Below are 24,318 nucleotides of genomic sequence, written 5' to 3' on the forward strand. Positions count from 1 at the left end.
TGTTTGAAAAGAATTTTAATTAAAAAAGAAAATTGTTATGTAAGAATTTTAAAACACGAGATACACAAAGCTAAGGCCAATTTTCATTTTAAACACAAATGCTAGGCACATTAAGAACAAAATATTGCACAAGCACAATAAAAAATAAAAAAATAAGAAGTGCAATGATATGAAATCATAGTATCAAGAAATTTTTTAGAAATCCTTACGTAGTAAAAGGTGAACAACAAACTAAATACAAAGCTTCAAATAAAAGATTGAATTTTAAATATTATTAAATTCAGTGACAATCTTTTTTTTTTATTTAAAATCATTTCAAATACAAAGCTTCGACATTTTGATTTAATTTAAAAGGTTTTTTTTTTTTTTTTTTTGTTAATTTAAAAATGAATAACAATGTTAAAAGAGTAAAACTTTAGTTGTACCTAACAAATTGTTTTAAAAATCCTGTATCCTTGGTTACTGTCCTCTTTACAGCTCACTATCTAAAATTTAAAAGGGAAAATTGCAGATTTTTTTTTCTTTTCATGTTTATAGAATGTTTGAGGATATTATTTTTTAGAGGCTTAAGATTTTGTAAAAAATTATTTTTCTGATGTTAAAATTTAAGACAAAATATCAACAATCAATATAATCAATATAAAATACTGAGGACAATGTGATTACGCAAATGACCCCCCCCCCTCTCCCATTTAAAGAAATAATCAAAATACTTTACGCAGGCATTTTATTAGCAAGATTCAATGCCTCTTTTCTAAACTAACTTTTCCAAACTCGTTTTTGAACTAAAAGTGCAAAAATGTCCTAGAAAATCAAATACTGCCCATTAAAAAGAGGGGAGGGGAAAAACAACAGAAATTAGTAAAAAATACATTTATTATCAACACCCGAGTCCTGATTATGACAATACTTACTTATGCAAACCTTGCAGATATCAACCAGCATTACCATTTTTTGATAAGATAGCTACAAAATATTAAACTGGTTAAAATTAATAATTAGTGCATATGGTTCAGATGTATGGATAATTCTAACTATGATAAATTTACATTGTCAAACTGAAGCAATTGCGTTATCCTGCATTCCCAATGCAAAAAATTTGTTACAAATAAGTGAATGTTTTGATTGTGCCCGAAATCAAACTCAGTTTTTGCATAAGCAACATGCTGGGAAAATAATCCAAAAATTTGTCACAAATACAGCAGCACACTATTAAGCTAGGCATAAGTCAATACAAACTATGTATGTCATAAGGGTTTTTCACATTGCTTTGTAGCTCCTACATTCTCCTCCCAGGCAACTATTAACTCAGCAAGCTGATTGCCCTTCTTTTTCTCCTCAGGATATTTGTCTTTATTATGTATAAGGTAGTGAGTGCAGCGATTTCCCCTTTCCCGACGCCAACTGCTTCGGGGAACTTCTCTTTTTCGCTTCCTTCCCCGACCGTATGTCTGTCTTTCAGCAGGAGGTGCAAACCTACCATACAGATAGGTTAGAATTCCGAACATAGCAAAGCCTATGAGAGATGGCATGAAAGCCATTCCTTTGACAGATAGAGGATAGCCTAAGTATCGAGAATTCATAGAAATATCTCCTTCAAGAAGAGTCCTATTAGTAGCTGGATCAATCTGTGTACTTCTTATTTCATAGGTCCACTGGCTGTAATTTTCTATGAAAAAGAATATAAAGTTGTTGACCGTCTTAAACTTTTAATGAAATTAATTACTTTTAACAAAAATTAATATTAAACATTTTTATGCATCTTTCTAAACGATAAATGATAGATGTACAATAATAAAAAGTCTATTTTGTTCAGCTGAAAATGTAACCAATCACTAATTACTGTAACAAATTATATAAAATTAAGCTTGTCATTATTGTTCCTTAAAAAGGCAAAATGTGATGTTTCAATTGAATAATTATGACTTGTTTCTTAGTTCTAAAATTATTTGCAATTTTTTGTACAGAAATGAAGTTTTTAAAAATATTAATGATTTACTGAGGAATTATTTCCGTGTGGCAGAAACTTATTAGTCTAGGCCAGGGGCGGCAAATATGGGGAGCAAGAGGGGGAGGTTGCACCCCCAAATACTTTGCGCAGAATATTAAGAAATCAGGAAATTCAATTTACATAATGCGCGAATTGGTGACCATATGCAATAGGAAATTTAAAAAAAAAAAGGATCTGCAGATGATCTTTAGTAAAAGTTGATTAAACTCGAGACCTGTCCAGACACGAGCAACTGTTTTTCGCTATTTGGATAATAACTTAGAAATTCATGAATCATTTTCAGAACTTCCAGAGTAAAAAACAGATGGAGAATAAGTTTGTTTCAACTAAAGAAGAAATTTCCTCATATGGGTTAAACGCCACATACTTGTAAGTCTAATGTTAAGATGATGCTTCTGCTTCCAATGTGAAAGGGCAGTACAGAGGTGTGACTGGCCCGATTTTTACGAGAAGTTCTTTGGTATTTTGAGTTCATTGTTGCGCTTATATTTTAAATGTACGTTCAGTTAGTGAGTGAACATTGATTCCTTCTGTTAAGAGGCATGTTTGAGCAATTCAATACACTGTATACTTTCATGGAAACTTCTTACAAAAGACAAGCTATTTTTGAAAAAAATTCGTGCATCAACAAATACTTTTGCTGGGTGCTCTTTAACTGAGAGGTACAAAATGGTCTTCAAAAGTTAAAGCCAGAACTCTTGATTGAGCTCCTATTAAGAGCTTCTTGTTAATTTGGAATTATTGGACCCATTTAAAAAAAAATTTTAAAAAGTAACAAAAATCCACATGATGATGCAAAGTCATATGATTGGCTCAATATTTTGCATCAAATAATAGATTGGTTCAGTTTCTAATGAAATTAACACAAGATTTAGTGATAAATCTAAGTTCAATATTATATGTGCAGGTTATTGAACAAAATAAATAAAATATTTCAGTTACATGTAAAAGTTGTTGAACGAAGCAAAAAGGATTGTTTTGTGAAGAGCCAGTGTACTTCAATGATGAAAAATGAACACTAGAGCACAAATTTTAAACTTGCGATGGTTTTTTTAAAGAGAAAAATTTTTAAGATGCCTTTTCTAACATAACTTTGTAGCTTCAATTATTTTTCACCGATTCCAATCAACTCAGGTAATTGTGAAAGATCATTTTCGTGTCTCAGAAGCAGGGCCGCCGCTACCAGCAATGGGGCCCGGTACCAATTTTCATTCCGGGCCCCCCCCCCCATGACCCCCGCACCCCCATTCCTTTTTTTAACTGTCGCGCTTCATTTCCTTTCACTCACACACTTATTAACTTCAAAATGAGTAGTTTAAAATTGCATTCATATGTGATGTTCAATTGTTTAGTTGCCGATAGTTTTTTTTTTTTTAATTTTAATGTTAATTTAAAATTTAATCATCTTTTATAAAATATGTTTTCAAATACAGTAACTTCATGCGGTAAAAATTGGATAATTTGTCATGTTTGAGATAAGTGAAGTTACATGATTGTGAATTATGAATGTTCAGTAAGGCGAAGCCGGATGAACGAAGGGAAAAAAAAATCCGAATTACGAAATAAAAAGCTCTAGACGTAAAAATTAAAGCCGAACAATGGTGCCGTAATGATATTATAAGTCGAAATATCATTGAAATAAATGCTGAATTTATCACCACACATACATATTACATTTGACTTAGATAATCCACAGTCAGGAGAAAGTATTGAGTTTCTAGAGTAAATATAAATTAATAATCGAAAATAACATATACATATAATCTCTCCGAACATGAGATTTTAAATTTATATTTAAATTAACTTACATACGTTTCCATAACTTTAACTTCTAACGAATATAGATATACCTGTCTGGATTACAGAATGGACATTTAGTGGGGTTTTTTTTTGTCAGTAACATTCACTAACATATTCTCACCCTACGTACTTTTTTTGTCGCAAACTCGTGTATGACTGAATTAAAATCCACTTGTGCTGCCAACTGGTGCTCAATGCCAAGAATAGCTAGCGAATTTAGTCTGTCTTGTCCAATTGCTGATCTAGTCCATGTTTTAATTCGATTTCCCAATTTACTAAATGCCCTTTCAGCTTGGGCGACAGTCAAGGGGAGAGTGCAGAATATGCGAAGGGCAATACATATGTTAGGAAATATTGTTTGAAGCTTTCTGTTGTAAATCTCATTCAAAAGCACTAGGGGAGAAAGTTCAGTTACTTCATTAAACACTGACGAATGAATGTTTCTAATGTGAATAATCTCATTTCCAAGTTGACTATTTAAGTCGATTGCATACTTTGATGACAAGCATGCAGACAACTTTTGCACTTCTTCATCATCTAAGGACATATATTTCAGTATTGGTTTAAATAGAGAACAAATTTCTTTCATTTCTTCAAAACGAGTATTTATATCAATTATAATAAAGTCCAAAACTGTAAAAATTACTTCTGTTCGAAATTTATATTCACCGGGTAAGAGTTCAGTACTTTGATGCATTGCTTCTTCTTCAACTTCTGCTCCTTCGTCAAAAAATACTTTTCTCTTTTTTGTTCGTTTTTTTGAATTTGAAAATTCGATCTCCAAGTCCATGGCTTCAGAAACCAATTTTGTTTCTTGAAAAATTGCAGGCCAACCATCCCTTAACTTTTGGAGATCTTTATGGATATCATTTAGAAGGTTCAGTTCCACATCCAGGGAAATTCCACGTGTTTGGATAATCACGTTTCGTTCGTCAATACATGACAGCACTTTTAACCAGAAAGCTGACATAAGCATGCTCTCAAAAGAGCTAAAGTATTTTCTTAATGCTCGAGCTTCACTGAAGGCCTTCTCGGTTAATTGTAGTTCATCACACAAACGATCGAGAGCTTTCAATAATCCTGGACGGTGCAAGGAGATGGGTCGAACAGCGTCAATGCGAGAACTCCAGCGCGTTTCTGATAATGCCATGAGAGAAATTGGTATCTCTTCTAAAAGAATGGACCATCTGGAAGGACTGGCTGCAAAGAGTACAAATAATGCTTGCACAGAACCAAAGAATGTCATTATTTGAGGACACATCTTTGCAGCATTTACTCCAGTTAAATTTAACGAGTGGGCCCCACAAGGTGAAAATAGAGCAAGTGGGTTTTCGTTTAGAATTCGGCTCTTGACTCCTTTCACAGCGCCCTTCATATTCGACCCATTGTCGAATACTTGTCCCCTGCAATCCTCTAATGGAATCGCATGCTTTTTAAGGCAATTCAACAATTCCTGAGCAATATCAAATCCCGTTTTTTTTTGAGAAATTCAGAAATTCAATAAATCTCTCCTGAATTTCAAACAAATTCTTATCTGATGAGAAAGAAAGATACCTTAATATCAATACATTCTGTTCTTGATGACTTACATCTGGTGTTGCATCAGCTATGATAGCATAATAAATTGTCTTTTCACGTTCTGCAAGAATTAATTTCAAAACCTGATCACCACATAAGGAAATAAATTCATTTTGGCTCTGCCATGACAGATAATGCGTATGTTTTTTGCTTTCCCCACGTTCCTGTTCAAGTTTAATTTTGTTCAGATGATCTCTAGTTATTTCATCATAATGGCTTATCAATTCTAAACATCCTAAAAAGTTTCCGTTGCTCACATGCCCTATGTGGGAATTATCTCCTCTGAAGGGGAGACCTCGAGAAGCGAGATGAAGTGTAACATCAATTATTCTTTTAAGAATTGCTTTCCATCTTTCTGTCTCGCACATTATCAGAGTTTGGATGTTGCTGTCAATACCCTTCCCAGCCAGAGACTGCTCCAAAGATTTCCACGAAACATAGCAATTCTTATGTCCTGCACTTTCTTCATGTGAGGGAAATCGAGAATAACATTTTTTCCAAGGCACTTGAGCTGGTGAAAAACCACTTTTCTTCGCAAGACTGCTATTGCCTTTACTAGAAATGGAGTTTTTAAATAAAAAGCAGGGGAAACAGTAAAGTGCTTGATTCATAGAACTCCATACAAGCCAGTCTCGCTGCAATTCTTCTCTTTGGTTTGAGCTTTTGCTGTATAGAAGCTTCTTTTGAAACTGTTGCTTGTTTAGGTCTCGTGGAAACTTAACTGCAGACAGTTTATTAAAATTTGGAGCTCCAATTTTTATTATTTCTGAGCGAAGAGTATCATTTATAAAGTCCGGCCATTCTGCAGGATCACTCAGATTTGCATTGCTAGTTGAATCCAGTTGACTTATATTTTCACTTCTATTTTCATCAAATTTGGAGCCTAGAGAATCTTCTTGAGTTATTTCAATCGCTGATGTAATTGGTTCATTTGATTCCAGTTCAGTTGTTTCAGAAAATACTGGTTGCACTTCAGGATCGTTCAGATTTGCATTATTAGTTAAATCCAGCTGATTTACATTTTCTCCTCTACTTTCATTAATTTCGGAGCCCAGAGAATTTTCTTCAGTTATTTCAAACGCTGAAGTAGTTGGTTGATTTGATTCCAGTTCAGTTGTTCCAGAAAATAACGGTTGAACAGAAAAACAAGCAGAGGATTGAAAAAAATTAGTAATCTCTTGCCTGCCAATAGCACTTTTTTTTTTCTTTTTCAGCTCGGAGCCTTTTCTTTTCAGCCCCTGATTTGTGTTTGTAGGACATTTTGACCAAGACCTGCAGTAAAACTTTCTCTAACACGTAAATTAAAACACGCGTCAAGCGAGATCGTAGATTACCGTGAAAACAAAATCAAAGCACATTCGAAATACTACGTCTTTCACGAATCGCAAGAAAATGAGATTTCGAACCGACTCTCCTTGCGGATTGCATTGTAACCGACAGCGCATTGCTAAACGCTGGCTTGCATTGTCTTGTGGTTCTTGACAGCAGTGGTTTCCCAGGCCGCTATCCGCCTACCCGTCGCGATGTCGCGACCATTGGTCGCATCAACATGTGCCGAGTGGACAAACAGCGTGCAGCTAGCCAAGGTAGATTCCTAGGCAACGCTGATCGCGCGGAAAAATTGACTTAACGAGTTTTTGTAGCGGGAGAAGAAAAGTTTGCGTTGCAAAATTCCAGTGGTCAGGTTGATTTCAGCTTAGCGCTTCATGAACAAAAGCTTAATTTTTTTCGAGAAATTATTAACATTATTATTGGAAAAACTGTTTCATTACTTTACGGGCCCCCCCAGAGCTCCGGGCCCCGGTACTATAGGTCCGGTGTCCCCCCCCCCCCAAACGGCGGCCCTGCTCAGAAGGTTAGAGAATTTTTTTTTTTTTTTGGTGCATGATGGGACAAGCAAGACTTTCATCTTCAGCACTACTGCCAAGAGCATGCCACTGGATATTGATGGAATATAGTACCAAGATTTCCTTTTCTTCTGGATTCCAAAAGTTTTACATTAAAAATTTACTTTAGAAACGGCAGTATCAAGATATTTTCTCTTACAGTTTACTATAAAATAAATTAAAAGTGTGGAAATTGAAATTTGAATTTCTTTATTGACCTTACTTTAAAAAAATGTACTCATATTTTATTCCATACTGAGAAAATTCATGTTTAAAAAACTCTACCCCCCCCCCCAAAAAAAATGAAATGTTGTGAAATGCCACCCCTGTCTAGGCGTATTGTATACGGCCAGGTTAGGTTTGCTCCAACTATAGACCTTTGTCCACATACAAATTTCAACTTTCTAAGGCGTACTGTTTTTCTGTTATGTGAGTTCCATAGTATGTATGTACACAAGTACATACATCAGGGTTCATACTCTATTTGGATGAAAAAATTCCATGACTTTTCCAAGACTTTTTCATGACTTCAATGAAAATTTTCATGACTCGTTACATGAAGAGAATAGCACTATTTAATCTCAAACTTGGTAATATTTTGAAATGAGCATTAGCAAAACGTCTAGTATATGAATGCCACAGCCTCACTAAGCACTTACTCGTAATGGAAAAAATATAAGTGCACACTTAAAAAACTAAACTATTCTTATTTGTCTTCATCATATAAATTTTCCTAAAGTAAAAAGGCAGTGAAACAAATATGATGATGCTTAAATGTCTGATATTTTTTTAAAAAACAGGCAGAATGATACTGAATGGGACAAAGGTCATCACTAAGTTTCAATAAATTTGCTTCAAAAGTTACCATTTAGTGTCAACAGTGCCTTTAATCATCCACGTAACTTGACAGTATTTTGGTTCTTTAAAGTAAAGCCACATAGTTTAGTTCTTTTTATGTTTTTAAACCAGATCTTTTTTGAAAAAAACATTCAGTAATGAATCAATCTTCTGATTCAAAAGTATATTTGTTTTGTTTACAAATTTGCATATTTTCAAATGCATATAAATTAATAGGTTCAGAAATTCCAGAACATGTTTAATTCTTGACATTGAACGTAGTAGTGGGTCGCATGGATTAGTTTTGCGTGCCGTATGTTGGGATTGGGAACTACTGTTTTAGAGCATTAAAATTCCTCTATTTCTGTATTCTATCGTCTGACTTAAGATCTTTCTTTTCTAAAACATTCAACAAATTAAGATAAACTCTGATACATTTAATAATAAAGTCCTTACGAGTGATGGAATCGAACTTGCATGCAATTGAATTGCTTTTTTTTTTTTTTTTTTGAGTGGGCATGGCAAAACTAAGAACGTGAAATTTTGCTACTACAGAATATGAAACATAAGAAGTGTTGAAAATAACAGAAAATTCAAAATAAGTCCAGGCAATAAAATCACATCGCAAAAAATGGCAAGCGGCTGCGACAGAAGTGGATGCAATGAGATTTCAAAATTCAGATTTGATTTTTGGAACGTTCAATTTTCCACTTTCAATAGCTTTTATGTGCTATACTGTAAAATCACTCAAGATTTTTAATGCTCTTTTAGCTACTGTTCCTTTCTCTATGTCCAAGACATTTTTCCATGACTTGAAATAAATTTCCATGACTTTCAATGAAAATTTCAATTTTCCATGACTTTTCCAGGTCGGAAATTCTGTTATTTTTTTTCCATGACTTTCCAGGATTTCCATGACCCGTACGAACCCTGATACATACACACATACAGAGGTCATAAGAAAACTCGCAATAATTAACTCATTGATTGTCAAAATGATCACTTTGACTGTTCATACCTTCTTAGGCACATATGCTAATGAGGTTAGGTCGAAAAAACTTAGCATTCATTCAGGAATAAACAAAATGGAAATTTAGGCGAAGGTGGAAACTTTTTTCACAATTACAATATTTCATTTACTAGGGTCTGGTGGGGGAAAGTGGTCAATGGGGTAAAGTGGTCATACGTCAAATAAATGGCTATAACTTGGAAATAAATGTTCGAATGAATGTGAAAATTTTATTTTAGAGTAGGGCAGTTAGAAACTACATTTTGAATACAAAATTTTACAACTGGCCAAATTTTACTAGGTAAAAAAAATATTTTGCGTGAATATGAAAAATTTTAAAATCTAAACACCTTTTTTAACTTCCTTGGGAAATTTTGTTTGTTAGAATTAGGAACAGATTGACTGCACAGGAAGCTTCCTACATGTCTCAAGAACTCTTACTCATTAGCAGTTAACTGAATCTATTTTAGATAATTTTTTAGAACAATTTGAGTAAGATGGGGTAAAGTGGTCATAATATTAGGCTTAACGAATATTGTTCTTCTAATGTCACTTAATCTTTAAGTATAAGACAGACACAAATTAAATATTAATTTTACTTAATATGTATTGTTTTTACAGTAAATGGGGTTAAATATACGAGTATATGCGTATATATACGCCTATATACTCGTGTTCACATGAATGCGCCAAAAAATACGTATATGGGTATCTACAAGTATTTTGTATCCATAAAGCTACACATTCTACTATACACGCATATGCTCGTTTATACTCGTATATATAAGAACACTTATATACTCAGGTAGACACGTATATACGCGTACGTATTCGAGTAGACACTCACATACAAGCATAAGAAATACAAGCATACATGGTGAGTTTAAACTCTTGAGCAAATTATTAAAAGTTGTTAGAGGGGAGGATAAGAAGCAAGAATCATAAGGAACATATGGTCACAAACACAATGCTGACACGCTACATGCACGCAAAGTCAGAAACTGATGGATGCAAAAAAAGTGACAAATTTATTACACAAAGAATTTTACACAACATTTTAGGTCTTAGGAAAGTTTTCGGGCCGTGGTAGCCCGATCGGTAGAGTGTCGGATTCGGGGCCGGAGGGTCCTGGGTTCGAACCTCGATGGTTGAAGACCCACCGTCGTCATTAAAGGGGACTGGGCGACGTTAAATATGCTCGTGGTCTCAATGTCCTCCAAATGAAACGATACCTCTGGGGGTGCTAGCACCAGGTAGCTACTAGCTCCTGGACTAGTTCTAAATTCTCATTAACTGTTCGATCCGGTGATGGTGCTGCCACCTATCGGTGGCACTTAGTATGCAGTCCTCGACATAAATACAGTTGTAGTCAGTTGTGACTCTGAATAGGAATAGGAAAGTTTTAAAGCGATTGAAGAAATTTGCAGCCTGCAGCAGTAATACATGCGTCGTATTCACAGATCACTCTTTGTTGCAGTAACGAGACTTTTGAAAAACTTTCATCAGCCGCTGCGCCTTTGTTGTGATGCGTGAGATATTACAGGCCGTAACTTCTAACAACTGCTCTAAATATTTCTTAAAAACTAAAATGTAAGGTAAAATAATCTTTGTGCAACAAATTTGTGCATTGCTTTGCATCCATCAGTTTCTGGCTATGTGTGCATGTAGCGCGTCAGTGATTATAACTTCCTCATGATTCTTTGCTTCTTATCCTCCCCTCTCACACATCTTTGATTTTTGCTCAAGAGCTTAGAATCACTCTGTAGGCCGAAATCTATATAAGCGTATATTCTCGTGTATACATACATGTATTGGTGTATACACGTAAATGTACGTATATATGTTTATACAGGTATATAATCGTGTTTACACATATACATGCGTACATACTCGTGCTTCCATATTATATATATTATGAGTAGACACGTACCAAAGACTCACTGGATGTATCCACGAATTAACTCGTGTATACCCGTATATGTATGTATGTACACTTATATATGCGTACATACGTCTACTTCACACTTATATACTCAAGTATGCACGTATTTTCTCGAGATACAAGTGTATACGCGCATATGATATTCGTTTATACGCGTATATACTCGTATATACACGTGACACGTGTATACACATGACATGTATATACCTATGACACGTATGTACTCATGTAGACACGTATACACTCCTGTAGGTAATCACGAATAGATGCTTATATACTCGTATATATGTCATATACTTGAGTATACTTGAGTAGGCATGTGCATGCATGTATCTGATGTATACATGTATCTACTCATATAGGAAGGTGTTTATTCGTGTATAACACACGACACGTATATATTCGTGTATACACGCCTGTACTCGTAAATATACTTGTAACTATAAATATAGCCAAAATATACAAGTATTAGGGTTATTTATAATGGTTTTGCATCTATTTTTAACTATGACCACTTTACCCCATGCTATGACCACTTTCCCCCACCCCATGGGGTAAAGTGGTCATAAAAACATAGGGAAAAGAAAATGCTATAAAACTACTAAAATCAATATTTTTCTTCTTAAAATTCAATGTACCGTGTTCTTTAATAATGCAATGTAAAATAACAACAGAAAAAGTTGAAGTGTTTAAAGAATTTGTTGTATTTATTATCCACCTAAGTTGAAAACCTACGATTTTATGACCACTTTACCCCACCAGACCCTATGTAAAAGGAACTAAAAAGAAAAAAGAACTTGAGTTTTTCAACATTGTCTCAAAATTTGCCGAATCGTCAGCAAAATTTGCCAAATAAGAACATTTAATTACTGATCACAGTGACTTCCCATAAAATCATCATATTGGGACACCTATGTGAGGGTGATACAGTACAGCTAGTCACCAAAGACGGCTAGTACATTACCTAAAAAAGTTGAGGTAGAATACTAGAAATAACTTACTTGAGGAAAATATATCCTCATCTGGAATTGAGTAAACTTTGTGGTCAGGTCCAATATATTGACCATATTCTGGTGGACTGTAGAATATTTGATTTTTCCACATGTTAAGATCAAGTATCATAACAAAAACTATGATGCTGTAGTTGAACCATTTACCTGTTACAAATGAAATTATAACATTTTAACAAGCATAAAAATATTTAAAACAGAAGTAAAAGTGAGGAATGATACAAACAGTTAAATGTTGAAACAATTTTATCGGCAGAAAATTGAATTGAGTACTAACAATTTATTAAAAAATTTTTGAAAGTTTGCATTTTCAGAAATGGATAATTTGCCAATCAGAAATAAGTTATTTTTATTACAAAATGAACCTACATGATTATGCGCAATCAAATGAAATATTATTAAAATGATTGCTATTTCAAAATCGAAACTGCAACTGCCAAGGGACTATAGCCATAAATTAGTTTTAAAATAAGTTCTTATTTTTTGCCTCCCACATCTCACAAACAAACAAATAAATAAGAGTAAGGTATATTTTACATCCTGTTTTTTGTAAAAAATGTCCAGCCTTCATTTTCATGACAGAACAGAGAACATCTAAGGCAACGTCCATTTAAAATTGATTGGAAATGAACTACGATGCAAACGAAAAAAAGAGGGGAGAAATTTTTTAATTATAAACATAAAGGTAACCTTTCTGGCAAATTTCAGGGGGGTTGAACCTCCCAAAACCCTCTATCAGCTATTCGCTACTCCAGAGCTTGAATACGCTACCTTGCGGTGATTAATAATAGTAAAGAAAAAGGTAAAACATTCCCTTCCATGTGTTTTCTTTGGGGTAAATTACAGGCCTCAGACAATTTATGGTGTAATGTAATTTCAGAAGAATAAAAAAGAAAGCTTCTCATAAACACAATGAAAAATTAGTCATTCACTAAGCGTCAAAGCAAGTTATAATTTACAGCGTGTCTGTTTTACCTTTTTCATCCGCCATTAGACAGTGGCTCTAGGGCCCCCTATAGTTTATTGGAGTTGCGAATTAACTTAATATGGCACCAGAATGCTAATTTACCAGTGCCGGTTCTGAGGAGGGGAGTCCTTGTCCCAGGCAACAACATCTGAACGGCGGCAAATTTGCTCTGTTTCTGTGTTTTTGACATTAACATTGAATACCCATCGAAACTTGAAGAAAGATGGACAAGGGTGGCAGTTTCAAGATTTTTTTCTGGCTTGGAACACTACTACTACTATGATGAATCTGGTTTAACTTTTTTTTTCTTTTAGTTACTGATATTATAAAGTAAGTACAAACAATAATATCCACATATCAAGCCAAATTCAGATGCAAGCATGAGTACATTGACTATTAAATCACAAAGTCAACACATAGTTTCTATGCATGTCCTGAGCATATAAGTTACCTCTTAAATGAAATTGCAGTGGTTGTGACTGCAGCCAACACAGATGACCCTGCATTATGCAGCTTAGTTCAGAAGAACTTTTAATATGGATGTAGCTTCAAGTAAGCTGACTAATAATTAAAGTTTTTCCATATTTTAACTACATGTGATTTCAATAGATTACAATGCAATAAGTAAAACTTTTACTGTCATAATCAATAGCAGATTTAAATCTGCTAAAAAATTTCATAAAAACAGTTATGGATTTAGTATAAATCTTATGCAGTGTATATATATACTAAGAAAATGGCTTGATTAAAACAATCACAATTTCATTCATTGTATTAGTAAAGAGAAACTTGCCTGTGACATGAATGCTAACATCAGGCATATTAACATACTTCTGAAAAAGATTAAATTTAAAAGAAGCTGCATGAAGTCCAGGAAGCTTAACATCTAAGTCACAAACAAAATGAGGAAAATCCCAATCCTGAAAAAAAAAACTAATCATTAAAGCAAAAAATAATTAGAATGATATATTCAAAGCAGTGTATTAACAATAAACCCATTTTGATAAAAATCTAAAGTGATTTTTGGCTTTGTTCGGTTTCCGTGTTCCTGAAATGCAAGAAATGCTTTTAAGGGCCGTAACACTTACTTTTCTTCCACAGACATTCTGTAGTACAGTCATGGATGCAATGAGACAGCATCATGTCTATTTACTAATCCGTAGGCATGGGCAATTTCTTTCTTTTTAATGATCATTAATTGAGGATCATTCATTTCTTTTACCCATTCATTGGACTTATTCATTTCTTTTACCTGTTCTTTGAACTCGTTCGTTTGCTCAACAACTTTGCTCATTTAAAAATGTTATTTAAATTTTTAAAAGTTAAAAAAAATAATCAACATAAATTATTAAAAATTATAAATTAATGAAATCATAAATATTTTTAAAACCTATAGAGTAGGCTGTAAAAATTAGAAAGCCTTATTCATTGATTTATTGGCATATAAATAAGGTGGCGAAAATAATCAAAAGAGCAAGTGATGCCAAATTCTTTTTTACATAGCAGAGAAGAGAATAATATAAGCAAAAATGAATGAAGAACAAACTGAAACAAATGTACTTCCAGTGCAATGTTCGAAACCATTCTCCGTTCAAAAGAACCATGGTTCACTTTTTAGGATTGTACCGTTCATTTAAAATTGTTATTCGTTTTGATCCGTTTGTTTATGAACAATAAATACATCCTTACTAATCAGACTTTTTTCCCTCCATGTTAAGTTTGATAGATTAAAGGTGGCAACAGCGGTTGTAAAACCTTTTAAAATATAATTACATTTAAAGATAAAAATATGGCAATGTAACAAGTGAATGCCTTGTAATAAAATTTATATGAAAAACTTAGCATCTGGCATTGTAAGAGTTGTTCAAAGAAAAATAAAATTAAGAGTTTGATTTTGTACATAGGCGTAATGGATTTTATTTTAAAATCTTCTCTGTTGAACCTGGGATTCAGAATTGTATATGTACGCCTAAAAAAAGCTCTTTAACTTTCACAACGCTCAACAAAAATTATATTTTAAAACTAGTAGAGATTTTGGTGAAATTTCCGGTTGCTCTAGCATTTTGGTGTGCGTAAGACAGGATCCTAAGCCTAAACTTGTCAATATGTTTTTATCTGTGAAAGGATTCAAGAAAGAAGATTTAAAACTTCTGGCTGAAGAAATTGGTGAAAATGTGTCACCAACGACAAAAATCTCAGATTTGAAAGAAATAATTTTGAATAGTGAAAAATACAAAAAGATCCAAATTTTGAAGAAGTTTTTGAAAAAACTGTAGTGGAGAGAATTAAAATACAACAACAAGAATTCAAGTTAGAAAATATAAAATTAAATAATGACAGCAAACAACAAGAATTCTAATTAGAGGAAAAATTAAAGATTCAAGAGCGAGAATTCGAGGTCGAAAAAATAAAACTGAATGATGATCTGGAGTTGGCAAGAGTTCAAGCACAAGCTAATAATCCGTATGTGATACAGCAGCAAATTCCAGAAGCTAATAACTCAAAGAAAAAGTTCACATTGCCCAAATTACAATTTCGACAGTTTGGTGACGATTTGAAAGACTGGCTGCCATTTTGGAGCCAACTTGAACATATTGATAAAGATTCTGACATTGCTCCAGAAAATAAATTTCAATATTTAGTGCAAGCCACTGTCATTGGTTCCAGAGCAAGAGTGGTAGTGAAAAGTTTTCCACTAACAGGAGAAAAGTATTCGAAGGATGTCGATTGCTTAAAAACTTGTTTTCGAAGAGAGGACATTTTGGTGGAAGTTTATGTATGGGAGTTGCTAAAAGTAATTATATTTGTGCAGTCCAACCAAAAGTTGTTGCCAATATCTCTCTATGATAAACTTGAATCATATTTAAGAGCTCTCGAAACTTTGGGAGTAACAACAGATAAATGCGCATCTATTCTCTATCCTATGGTTGAGTCATACTTTGATGAAAAATTTTTGAAAGCTTGGAATACAAGTCCTACTTCAAGCTCTGCAAAAGATCCAAAGGAACGCTTGGATAATTGGATGTCATTCCTCTATGGGGAGGTAGAAGGAGAAAAGAGAATATCCTTGGCTTAACACTGACAGTTTTGAAATTATATATAATGAACATACAGAAAGCTCAAGAAAATTTATGCACGCATACATACTTTAACCTTATTATTTCAAAAAATTACGGCATCTGTGAGTCTCAAATATTTCAGAGCTAACTATTCTTTTGCTAATAAAAATGATCTTATTTACATGGTATTGCATATTGTGCAAACTTATCTTTTCCCAATGGGAAAAAAAGTTGAAAGAGAACAAGCACCTTTCCTTGCAAATTTTTATGACATTTTTTACTACATCAAGATTACTTTTTCATTAATAAACATAAATAAAATTTATACAGATGTCAAAGAATTTTAATCTTTATTTGCTAGAATAGAATTCCACAAAATGCATAACAATGCAGGTCAGTCTTTTTTTTTTTTTTTTTGGTAAAGTAGTTAGGTTTTGCAGAATGGTGCTGAGCAGAAAATAGCTACAATTAATCATTGGACACATGAGGACGAAGTGGTTAATTTTAGTTTTTCTTCTTTGTGAAGTTGAAAATGCATTGCCTTTGAACTTACACTACTCAGTGTACCATTTGATATTATAAAATGTATTTAAATACAGTAAAACCTCTCCTAACGGACACCCCTCAAATGCGGACATGCCTCTCATGCAGTCAATTTTCAATTCCCCGATTCCAAGGCAAATAACATTATTAAACCCCTGTCCTGCAGACAACCCTCTATTGCGAACAAAAAAATTTGTCCCGTTAGTGTCTGCAGTAGAGGGTTTTACTGTACATCAAATAATTTGATCATAACATAAGCAATTTAAACATATGAAATTTTTAATTTAAATATACTTACTTGCATCACAATAAGTAAATCCATAACAAGTATGAAAGATGCTAGGAAAGCTCTAGAAAGTTCAGTGGTAGCTACAAAATCCCTATTTAAGTTATCCCAACTAATGTGATCACTAACTATAAGAGTAACTACTAATGCTGTCATGATAACAGAACCTGCCCAAAATATTGTGATTCGAATGCGACCATGAGATCTCCAGAATACTCTGTATGGGCGAGCCCAGTTTGGATATAAATTATCTTGAAGCATCATGTCTGTAACCTAAACAGAAGAGAAAATCATATTGTACAAATAAATAAGAAGCAAAGTAAAAAATAACGTCAAAAAGCAAACTGTAGATTAATTAGTGCTTTTTGATGTTGTTATTTCTTACTTTACTGTACAGGACAAAGGTATTTATCTTAAATAAGAAGCTTTTGCTATGCTTTGTTATAGTACATTTTTCAACCGAAAGCAACTCGGTTGTTTTCAGTTGAAAAATGTTCAAATATGCCAGTTACTGGCATATTTGAATATTCATACAATATTATATTTACATAGTAATTCAATCACATAAAATTTGGTTGCCAATCATTGGTTTCCATGAAACAATAAATATTTATGATTTTTAGACCAAAGAAAAAGAAACCAAGTTATTGCTATGAATTAATAATTAAAAAAATTGAATTCAAATACAAAAAAATATAAACTCAGCAAAGTTATTTAATTAGAAAGATGGTAATTGAGGGTTTTTTTATTTCTGCTTCTGTAATTTCATGAAATAGATTTTAACATGAAAGTTATCTTTCCCTGGTTTAGCTATTGAATAAAATGTATACTGTTATTCCTCGCCAGTTCGTCAGTCGCAGCTTCGCTCTATAGAGTATTTTCTTTCTTTCAAATTTATTCATTAGCTTTTATAATGGTCTACAGTTAATGCTTTCCTTTAAAAAAGTAACAAAATATTGATTTTAAATAAGGCAAGTTCTTAGCGCTACAGACGAGTCAGATGGGCCTATAGTAGAGTCAGTGGAAGGAGTGCAGATTTAAAAAAATGCCGCAGAAAGTGTCAAGTATCACTATCTGCTTTCAACCGTTAAAGGCTTACTGGGGAGTGCATATCACCGTATTATTGAAAGAGGATAAATATTTGTAAATAACCTTCAACTTCTTGCTTTTCAAACAGAAAACAGTACTTTCAATAGGGAAATAATGCAGAGGTCAGGGGGGGGGGGATATTGTCACTTATTTGAACTTATTGCATCTTCAAACATGTTACACATGATACTGTGTAAGAACTCTGTGTGTCTGCATAGTTCAATGCACAATACTAACAATGTGAAAATATGATATTTGTAATAATGTCTAACAAAGTATTATTTTCACATATTTTGTGTAATATGTTATGTGATAATACAACTGTAATGTTATTTCCTCTCTATAAGGCTCTAACTTTTTTTTTTTTTTTTGATGTATTTAAAAGGTCATAAATATTCTATGATCTAACTAGGAAAACATTTGCTGGAAAAGAAAAAACACCTATTTCGTGGAAATTCACTAATTGTGGGAGAGGCTGAAATGGAAACTGAACTGTGATAAAAGAGGGTTGACTGCACTAACTTTCATTGGTATTTTCCCTTCAAACAGTAACATCTCTCTAATAACATTGCATATAAACTCTCATTTGATGTATTTGTGCAATTCAAACAAAATTTTTGTCTTAGAAAAGCAGTCAAGTACTCGAATTACATAGAATAAGCCTTTACCTGATCCAGTGAGATAATCTTTATACATAAAGGTCTACTTCTCTGTCCGGATGTCTGGGGTAACCTTCAAAACTACTGAACGGATTTTAACCATTTTTTCACCCTAGATAGCTACATTATCAGGGAACAACTTAGGCTATAATTTATTGCTAAAAAACTTAGTTTAAAAACGTCGTGATCGAAAACAGTAAATGTCATGTAATTTCCACATCAAACGATTAAAGATTAAACCCATTGTTTCGAAAATTCGTTGCCTTACAGCAGCAATATTAAAAGTAATCATTATGTAAATTTTGAATCAAGGCCTCTCTGGAGCAAGCATGACATTTATTGCTTTCTTAGGATTTTTATCCTCATCTATGTCAATAATCGATAACAGAACAAAGTAAAAAGACAATTGATTTTGGCAACAGTTGGAAAATAGATAGTGTTTATTGTCAAATATTACACAGGCCTGCAAAATTCGGGTCATGAAAAAGTGATTGTACGGTATTGAATGACTTTTATTCCACTGGATGCGCTGACTTCAAGTGATTTTTTCTCAATCATAAAGATATTTTCACCAATTGGGCTTTAACATATAGGCAGAAAAGCCTATTTTTTCCTATTCTGAGAGAAAGAGCCTTTTCAAAATATGCGTAAGTTTATTACTTACACTTACAAATGAGTTTATGCATCAAACATACAATTGGAAATCAAGTAATAAATATATATATATTAATTTCATAGAAATAAAAACTTAGTAATAATTAATCATAACGATTTAATTACAACGGAAGGCAATCTGTTCAACTGGAGCTGATTTTGCTGCGAAAAACTACGTAATAACGTTTCTCTGTTCATTTGTTTTCTTTGGTTCATTTCAACATGTAACCAAAATATCGCAATTAAAATAATCTTAAAAATCTTTTGTTAAAATGTAAAATAATCTGTTAACTAAATTAGGCAAATCTATAAACAACACAAAAACTTCCATTAGTTTGTCTTTTTTCACAATTTCAAACACTGGCCAAGTTTTGCTACTTATTTCGGAAGAAAATATTTAGTATCATTTTATGATCACCAAAAAATCTCAGTATTTGGTGACAATATCTCTTTGACAATAATTAGTAATAGACAGTTTTACAAAGTAGGGAGGGGGAGCATTATCTAAGGTATTCCTAAACGATTACCGAAAATTTGGTAACATTTTAAATCGCACCAAGAACCCACAATGATTGAAATTTCCCAAAACAAGTAAAGCAAGTATAGTGGGATTACGGGCGGCTACATTTTTTTAAACCGTTTGTATTTCAATAGCCATATAGAAAAAGCTTTAGACTATGTTTGAAAAAAAAAATGATAAATCTTTATAAACAAGTGAAATTTTATGTTTTGGAAATTCTTCAAATTTTTTTGCATAACTATTGTGCTTTCGTTTCTAACTGAATACTATTTTGGTCTTTATACTAATTGTTATTTTTCTTTTCTGGGTGAATCACATCAAAGCGGGGTGTTTTGAGTTCTTTCAGTTAAAATAGAAAACGAATGAAAGTAGCGATTTTTTCTCTCAATTATTACTGACCCAGGCAACGCCGGGTATTTTTGCTAGTATATTGATGTTTGTCATGTGTTAGATATTGCTCATGCTGCCCTTTGGATGCAATGCATTGCTAACTAAAGAAATTCCTCTTAACATTTGATGTTCAAGAATGAAAGCTTGAAAACTTTTTCTGCTGTGCAGTGGCACCTTTTTGTACATTTTTCATATTGCATGAACAATATCTCCACTTTATTGTAAAACAAAATATTTCTTATGTTCTTCAAAAAATATCCTCTAAGAATGGAGTTTCATTACAGCAAACTTCTTTAAGTGTAGACGATTAATACTTACACTGTCTTTTAATCTAAAAATAACTAACTTATGTAAGAAAGGCATGCCAACAATTAGGGAATCCAGGAGGGACAATTGACTTGTGGTTTTGAACAATTAGTGAATTTTCATATAAATATGAAGGATTTGTTCATTTTTTTTAATGTAAAATACATTGAGTATAAACCCTTAAACAATCGAAAAAGTTGAAATGGCGGGTCTGAATAAAGGTCCTAAAGCAGTCTTGGATAAACAGTCTCACTTCCAAAATCATAATTAACATTCAAATCTACACCCTGTTACTGTTAAAAAGAAATGCTTGAGTGTGTATGAACTTCTCAACTTTGTGCGATTTTAGGGCTTCAAAATTGCTACTGTATGAATAAGACAGTCCTCTGCAATTTGAGACAAATTTTTAATGCTTTCTAGAAAATATACAAAGCCTCAAAAGAAATTATTATGAACATTTATTTAGTAAATTTGAAGTTAAATACAGTCAATTTCCGATAGCTCGAATCTAAAGGAAAAGACGAAAAACTTCGACTAATCGGAAATTCGACTTACTGCTAGTTTCAGTTTTTGAAATTTTAATATTACAAAACAATGATTATTTTAATCAATATGTACATATATCAGACAAAATTAAAGAACTTAAAAGTTTTTAAGTACAATGTGCACAGTTTAATCAAAAACATTGAGAGCAAAAAATCAAAAGCATGGTTTTTGTATGTTGATACTTCTGAAACCACTCAAATAAAGCTGATTCTACTTCAGGAAAGGTGGACATCTTCATTCGTTTCAAATTCGGATTCATGGATTCTACCGATTTAGAAGTTTTTCTTTTTCTTTTAATATCATTGGCAGATTATTTGCTTTGAGATCTTTAATAGTAAACAAAATTCACTCTGTCTCTAAGGAACTTATCAGCAAATGATCGAACTGAAGAATGAAGGGGAACGCATCTTAACTTAGTTCAGCCGTTAAATGAAGGTACAATCAATTGACTTGACAGCTTAAAAGCAAATTCTTTGTCCAGCAACATATCAAAGTGTAAACAGGAAAACAAAAGAAATCAAGCTAACTCATTTCCGCGCGTGTAACTCCTTTATTGCACATTGGCTTAACAGGTGCTCTTCTTGCTTTAGAGGTCTATTGTGCAGGAATTGCAAGTGAAGGTGAATTAATTTTTCTCTCATAGTCACTTGTCTTTTGTTTTTTTTTTAAGTTCTTTCGAAATTAATTTTGAGTCGTTATTGAAAAAACTTCTAGTTAAAGGATGTTAACTTCATGATACGGAGAATAATTAGAATGGAATTAAAGACAAAGGAGTTGGGACTTGATAAAAACTTTGAGTTTTAGTAATATTCGAGTTATTATGAATTGGCTGTATGTGGGATCAAAGATATTTAGAAAAAAAAACACATCAATCAAACAATATACCTCTACAAATTTAAAAAAAAAAATCTTACCATCCAAGCTGTAACAAAATCGCCCACCCATGTGCCACAAGCAGCAGCTTTCATAAAATTAGCATTAGTTATGCCCATATGTAAATTGATGCGATATATGTCAAACTGTGGATGTCCTGCTTGCAAGAACCAGTTATAAATCTTGGAGAACATATAGATGAACATCAAAGAAGTTAAAAACATAATCATCCATGTTCCTTGTTCATCTCGAAACATTTTTAGTCTGAAGAAACGATCTAAAAAAATTTAGATGCATTTATTATTTATTTAAAAAGAACAACATACACATAAAATTGATAAATACATGAGATAAATTGATCATAATGGTAGAAAAATTTAATTTTAAAATCCAGAAAATTTACTTACATGCACATTATGTGCACATGGGCACCCATATGCAAAATTTCAAGAGAGGGCTCAGATATTTTCCTCGTGGAAACTGATTTAAGTACAGATTAGAGCTATTAAAAGTTGACATTTTTAACAACTTAATCATTTATGGCTGGATAAGAAATATTTTTACATTTTTTCAAAGAAAAAAGTATTAAAAGCAAGGAAGTTCTAATTTCTAAGGGAAGGGGATGAGTCCCCATATGGGCGTCTGTGTATGTGTAATTAAAACACACACATAATAGATTCATTATGAGAAAATGTTCTTTCCTTCTAACTGAACATCTCTTTGTTGCTTGTTAAAAAAAAATTTCTCGGTTGTTTGAAAATTTTGAGTCAATAACATGCCAAACTATCCAAGGCCATTTAAATTAAACTTCTTTGATTCATTACTGAAAAGTGCACTCAACTTTTCCTGTGTACCAATTTTGGCTCACTTACCACGAGTGTCTTTATATTATTTTGTAAAATTTGCTGAATATTTTGTGGAAATTGAGCAATCAGCTAGCCCTGGAGCTGTTGATCAAACATTAATTTGGAGAGCAGAAAAATTAATTCTTTAGAAACTAAGCATATAGACAAGATCTGGGTTGAAACTATCTTAAAATCTCACCGTCTAACTGTTTAATACAGTTCAACTGCTTTTTTTTTTTTAGTTATCCAGAGTGGGACTTTGCTTCAATATGATTTCCTTTTTGGAAGAATTTAGTAAATACCAAATTTGGTAGTTTCCAGTTTTTTGCATAATGTTATAAACTTATATCCACGAGCAGAGCCAAATCAAACCAAAGTGGTACCCAAGTCCTAATAAAATTTAAGACAAGTTGATAAAACACAACTTAAGCTCTCTCAGAAATCTTGGGGAACTAGTAATACAGTAATTTCCGGTGGAAACGGCGCAGCGTTTACATACCAATGAAGTGTTTCAGATAAATTTTCTTTTATTAGCATATATGGTAAATTCGTTATTTTCAATATGCTTTTTAATGGGCATTTGCTATCATGCTATTCCACGGTTGAGTTTATCATTATTTTTAAGTGCGGCATTTTTAAGCATTTAAAAAATGTTTGACATACGTTTTCCGAGATGCATAGATTTTGCTGATGCGGGGTTTCTACTGGAAATTACTGCAGATAATTGCAATGTATTACACAGCTTAATAGGCTCAATGTCTACAAAGATTTGGCTTGTATAGCTGCCAGGAAGGTCTTTACAATCTACTAAAAAACAAGCATTTTTTTTTCCTGTTACTAATCAATAAAATGTTTTTTTGTTCAAAGTTCTCATCAATTTTTCATTTTTTCCAACACTATGCACATTGCACAAAGAGTTTCTTTTGGTCAAGGTTTTTTTTTTTTAATTTTGTGCACGTTTTTTTACACCAGAATGCATTAATATATGATCACCATTGTTTTGTTATATAATAATATTCAAAATAATTAAATAATTTTAAAAAACAAAAAAAACATTTAGTTTATTTAGGCTTTTATCAGTTTAAATTACATAAATTAATCTAAAAGTTAAAAAAGTATAATTGCTATTAAGTCATACTTACTTAATACAAAGTGATGAATTAGATATTTCCCAAAGAAACAACCACTGATAATAGCTATAACCCAGAGAATAACTTTCAAAACACACCAACTCCACTGAGGTGGGTATTTGGTAGCAACAAAGGAGAAAACATTGCCAACTACAGGAATTTCACTTTCTGTATGACTATGAGAAACTGGATCCTCGGCAAACACCAAGAAATTACAAAATATTACAAAGTATGATACAAAGAGGCGAGAGTATGGATGCTGAAAGTAATACCTAGAAGGGAGGAAAAAACATCAAAAGTTACTATCAACTGCTTGAGCTTTCTAAGGATCTTTAAGTTCTGGGAAAATAAAAGATCCTTACAATTAATTTCATTTAA

General features: G+C 32.7%; 1 protein-coding gene across 1 annotated transcript in view; it reads right to left on the bottom strand.

Moving 5' to 3' along the window:
• Positions 1-218: 218 nt before the first annotated feature.
• LOC129222375 (transmembrane protein 117-like) overlaps positions 219-24,318 on the bottom strand; it is a 36,427-nt gene continuing 12,327 nt past the window's right edge. Inside the window, exons 3-8 of the mRNA XM_054856871.1 lie at positions 23,953-24,212; positions 22,007-22,242; positions 16,941-17,201; positions 13,834-13,960; positions 12,065-12,220; positions 219-1,669 (exon numbers count right to left, since the gene is read on the bottom strand). Coding sequence (XP_054712846.1) covers positions 1,248-1,669; positions 12,065-12,220; positions 13,834-13,960; positions 16,941-17,201; positions 22,007-22,242; positions 23,953-24,212 — 1,462 coding nt within the window. The 3' untranslated portion in view covers positions 219-1,247. The remainder of the gene's footprint in view (positions 1,670-12,064; positions 12,221-13,833; positions 13,961-16,940; positions 17,202-22,006; positions 22,243-23,952; positions 24,213-24,318) is intronic.

The sequence above is a fragment of the Uloborus diversus genome, chromosome 5, assembly GCF_026930045.1.
Source record: "Uloborus diversus isolate 005 chromosome 5, Udiv.v.3.1, whole genome shotgun sequence".
Classification (NCBI taxonomy): domain Eukaryota; kingdom Metazoa; phylum Arthropoda; class Arachnida; order Araneae; family Uloboridae; genus Uloborus; species Uloborus diversus.